The 3414-nt window shown below is 58.1% G+C and overlaps 1 protein-coding gene across 1 annotated transcript in view; it reads left to right on the top strand.

The window, feature by feature from the left end:
- The window catches only part of UPF3A (UPF3 regulator of nonsense transcripts homolog A (yeast)), a 9416-nt gene that overhangs the window by 2202 nt on the left and 3800 nt on the right, over nt 1-3414 (top strand). Inside the window, exons 2-5 of the mRNA XM_012734866.1 lie at nt 125-508; nt 2119-2225; nt 2733-2831; nt 2912-3275. Of these exons, the coding sequence (XP_012590320.1) occupies nt 125-508; nt 2119-2225; nt 2733-2831; nt 2912-3275 (954 nt within the window). The remainder of the gene's footprint in view (nt 1-124; nt 509-2118; nt 2226-2732; nt 2832-2911; nt 3276-3414) is intronic.

Below are 3414 nucleotides of genomic sequence, written 5' to 3'. Positions count from 1 at the left end.
GGTCGAGGGGCGGGGCCTAGTGACGGGGCGGGGCCAACCCTGTGTAGACCTGGGTGGGGGCGTGGCCAGGGGCGGGAGCGTGGCTTCAGCACCGCGGACAGCGCCTGCCCCCCCCGCTGTGAAGAGCGCGCCCGCTTGCGTGTGTGTGTGTGTGTGTGTGTGTGCGTGCGTGTGTGTGCGCGCGCCCCGCCGCGCGTGGGAAGGGGGAAGCTGTTTTCAGCCTGTGGACACTTCCCGTTGGGGTTGGCCAGCGGCGGCCTCCCCTGGGGGTCGACGGCAGCGCCGCGCAGGGCCGAGGCAAGCCGACGAGCCTGGGGCTCTGGGCGTCGGGGGCGGGCGGCCATCCGCTTGGCCTCAGCACGGCCTCCGGCCCGCGTCCGCGCCGCGGTGTCCTCCCGCAGGTGGTCATCCGGCGGCTTCCGCCCGGCCTCACCAAGGAGCAGCTGGAGGAGCAGCTCTGCCCGCTGCCCGCGCACGATTACTTTGAGTTCTTCACGGCCGACTTCAGGTGCGCTCATTCTCTCCGGAAGTCAGGGCCCACCTGCCTCTGCTAGTCATTTCCAGTCAGGCAGGTCGTTGATTTCTATAAAATACCTCTGAAATGTGCTGTCAGCACTGTGGCAGGCTAGAGAAAGACCTGCTTGTTCTCTATTTTCGTGTTTGGTGTATCAGTAAGCCTGATTTCGTATGGTGTTTAGAGAAAGTTTTAAAGGTGCTGCAGAGAAGTGAAAACCCCGTAGATGAGGAGCCACGGTGAGGAGCACAGGCCAAGCCCTGCTGGCCTCGCTGCCCACCTGCCTGCCGGAGGTGCAGGGTCCCAGACTGGCCACAGGAGGACTGTGCGGTACAGGGGTGGGGCTCTGCTCCCCGTGGGCAGGAGTCTGTGCAGAAGCCCCTACTCTGCTCCCAGAGCTTGGCCTGGCCCTCACTTTCTTCTCAGTGGACACTGTCTGTGGCAGGACAGACTTACTGGCTACTGCGGGCCTGTAAATCCCCAGCCCACCCTGTCCTCACTTGCTGTGTAATGGGTCCTCTTGCTCCAGAGTGCCATGTCTGCTTTTGGCACACAGGGGACAGCCCTCCTTCTGGGTCAGCTCTGGCTCCCCAGGGCTGTGGTGAGTCTCACAGGTCCGCGTACCACACAGTAACTGACACAGTTCCAGGCTCCAGAAGCCCCTTGTGCGCCCTTCTGCCACCGAGCGGGCACCTACCCGGCCGAGTCGCATGCGCTCAGCTGCTGTCATGCTTGGTGATCAGGGTTCTCTGACAACAGCTCAAGTCTTCCAGACCTCCCTCTTAGTGGCAGAGAACAGGCTCTAGCTTGGGCTGGAGCTTCCGGTGATGGTGCAGCTGGAATGTGCAGATGATCAGTGAGCTTTTATTATCGTAGCATTGTCTCTTTTATCGCCAACAGGGTGAGTTCTCATTTATGGTAGCCATGGAAGCTTTTCTCTTCAATAAAGACCTTTAAGTAAAGAAGCCCAGTCAAAGAAAAATAGCACAGCAAACAAGTAAAATGGGAAAAGTGACATAAAGATGATTTTCAAATGATTAGCTCAGGGAAAGCAGTACACGGTTGAAGGAGAACAGACCCTGAATCCTGAATGTCGTCGATGGGCACTAGCCCCTGTCGGTCCCCTGTAGAGACCGCTGAGCCTCGGTGTCACGTCTGTGACCGAGCACTGAGGGCCGCCGCTGGTAGCTGGATGAGGGAGAAGGGCTTAGCCCTGTGCGGTCCGCAGGACTCTTTGGTCCTAGGTCTGCGGACTCTGCTTCTGTGAGCGAGTCAGAGCAGGCTGCGGCCCAGCCACCACATGATCAGGAATCACCTCGGGCTCGGCTGCCTTTGCTTTCCCGCCTTCCAGGCCCAGACTGAACAGTAGAGAAGTCGACTTCAAGCGTCGATTTATTATTAAAAATGTCTCAGCTTGTGTTTTATTCTTTTGTTCAGTTTTTGCTATGACGGCTTAGATTGTTGTACTTAGCATAAAGCTTGTTCATTGACTTAAAGGTTTTATGTGAAATACCGTGTTGTAGTCAGAATACTATTGAAAGAGTCGAAATTAGAGGTGTGTTGTATTTCGTACTAACTTTTCTCTCTGCTGTCTCTTGTTCCAGTCTCTACCCTCACCTCTACTCGAGAGCATACATCAATTTCAGAAACCCGGATGACATCCTTCTTTTTAGAGACCGCTTTGATGGCTGCATCTTCATCGACAGCAAAGGTTGGCTCGTTGACTTCTAAGCTCTGTATTACTGTCCGAGTCCACCAGTGGTCTCTGGCTAGGAGGTTTTTGTTTCGGTTCGGAGGGCTTGCAATATTAATCTAAAATAAGGTGGTACTTTTTGATTGCTGCTGTGCTTGTGTGCTTCTGTTAAAAATAAAATTCTGCATAAACCAAAGAATTCCAACCGTCTTGTGTAGCAGGACCGTATTTATGGATCATTGATGGGTGAAGTTTGTCACGTAAGTCAGTTTTCTGGATAAGTGTGTGGGCTTTGACGATTTTAACTGTGTTTGGCCGCGGACCCACCGCCCCGGCAGGAGGAATCTTCCATTCGTGGGCGGCTTCTCCTTGGCGGACTGTGGGCCGCACCTGCTGAGGGCTGGCGGCCGCGGGCCTTGTGCCTCGGGATGCGCCACGGGGGGTGAGCGAGCGAAGGCAGGAGGCTGCTGCGCCAGACCAGGGTGTCCTCACTCAGAGTGGGCGGGGCTCTGTGTGTCGTTGAAGGCCTCGAGTACCCCGCAGTGGTTGAGTTCGCCCCATTCCAGAAGATAGCCAGAAGGAAGCTGAGGAAAACAGACACCAGGACAGGGAGCATTGAGGACGGTGGGTCCTCGCCCGCTGGACGCTCGGGCCCGCCCTTCCTCGCCCGCGGTGGGGCTTACGCGTCTTTGCTTGGTTTATAGATCCAGAGTATAAGAAGTTTCTGGAAACTTACTGTGTGGAGGAAGAGAAGACCAGCGCCAGCCCCGAGACCCTCCTGGGGGACATCGAGGCGAAGACGAGGGGCCTCACTGGTCTGTTGGCTCCTTTCTCCTTTTTGCCGTGTTGGGACGCACAGTGGGGCTCGTCTCCACGTGATAAAAAGCCACTAACGTGGCCCTTGCGAGAGGCCTGGTGGGAAGGTCTGGGGTTCTGGCGGAGGGTGGCGCCGGGCCTTGGCGTCTGGGCCGGGGATCCCGCGGGGGCGGGGCCGGGGCCGGGGCCGGGGCCGTGCTTGCGCCTGGCGGCTGCACCTTTGCTCTGCGGAAATGGATGCCAGGGCCCGTGAGCCCAGCAAAGACGTGCAGCCCCTGAGGCCACAGCCCATGTGGCCCCCAGGACACGCCACGGCCCGGGAGGCCAGTAGCCACCGGCCACGGCGGCGTCCCCGTTTCTGCTCGGGGGCACGTCAGCGGCCCACCGAGGC

This window comes from Condylura cristata, unplaced genomic scaffold (assembly GCF_000260355.1).
Source record: "Condylura cristata isolate star-nosed mole 26May11 unplaced genomic scaffold, ConCri1.0 scaffold00081, whole genome shotgun sequence".
Lineage (NCBI taxonomy): Eukaryota > Metazoa > Chordata > Mammalia > Eulipotyphla > Talpidae > Condylura > Condylura cristata.
The sequence above is the reverse complement of the archived record's forward strand: the minus strand, read 5'-3'. Positions and strand labels throughout refer to the sequence as shown.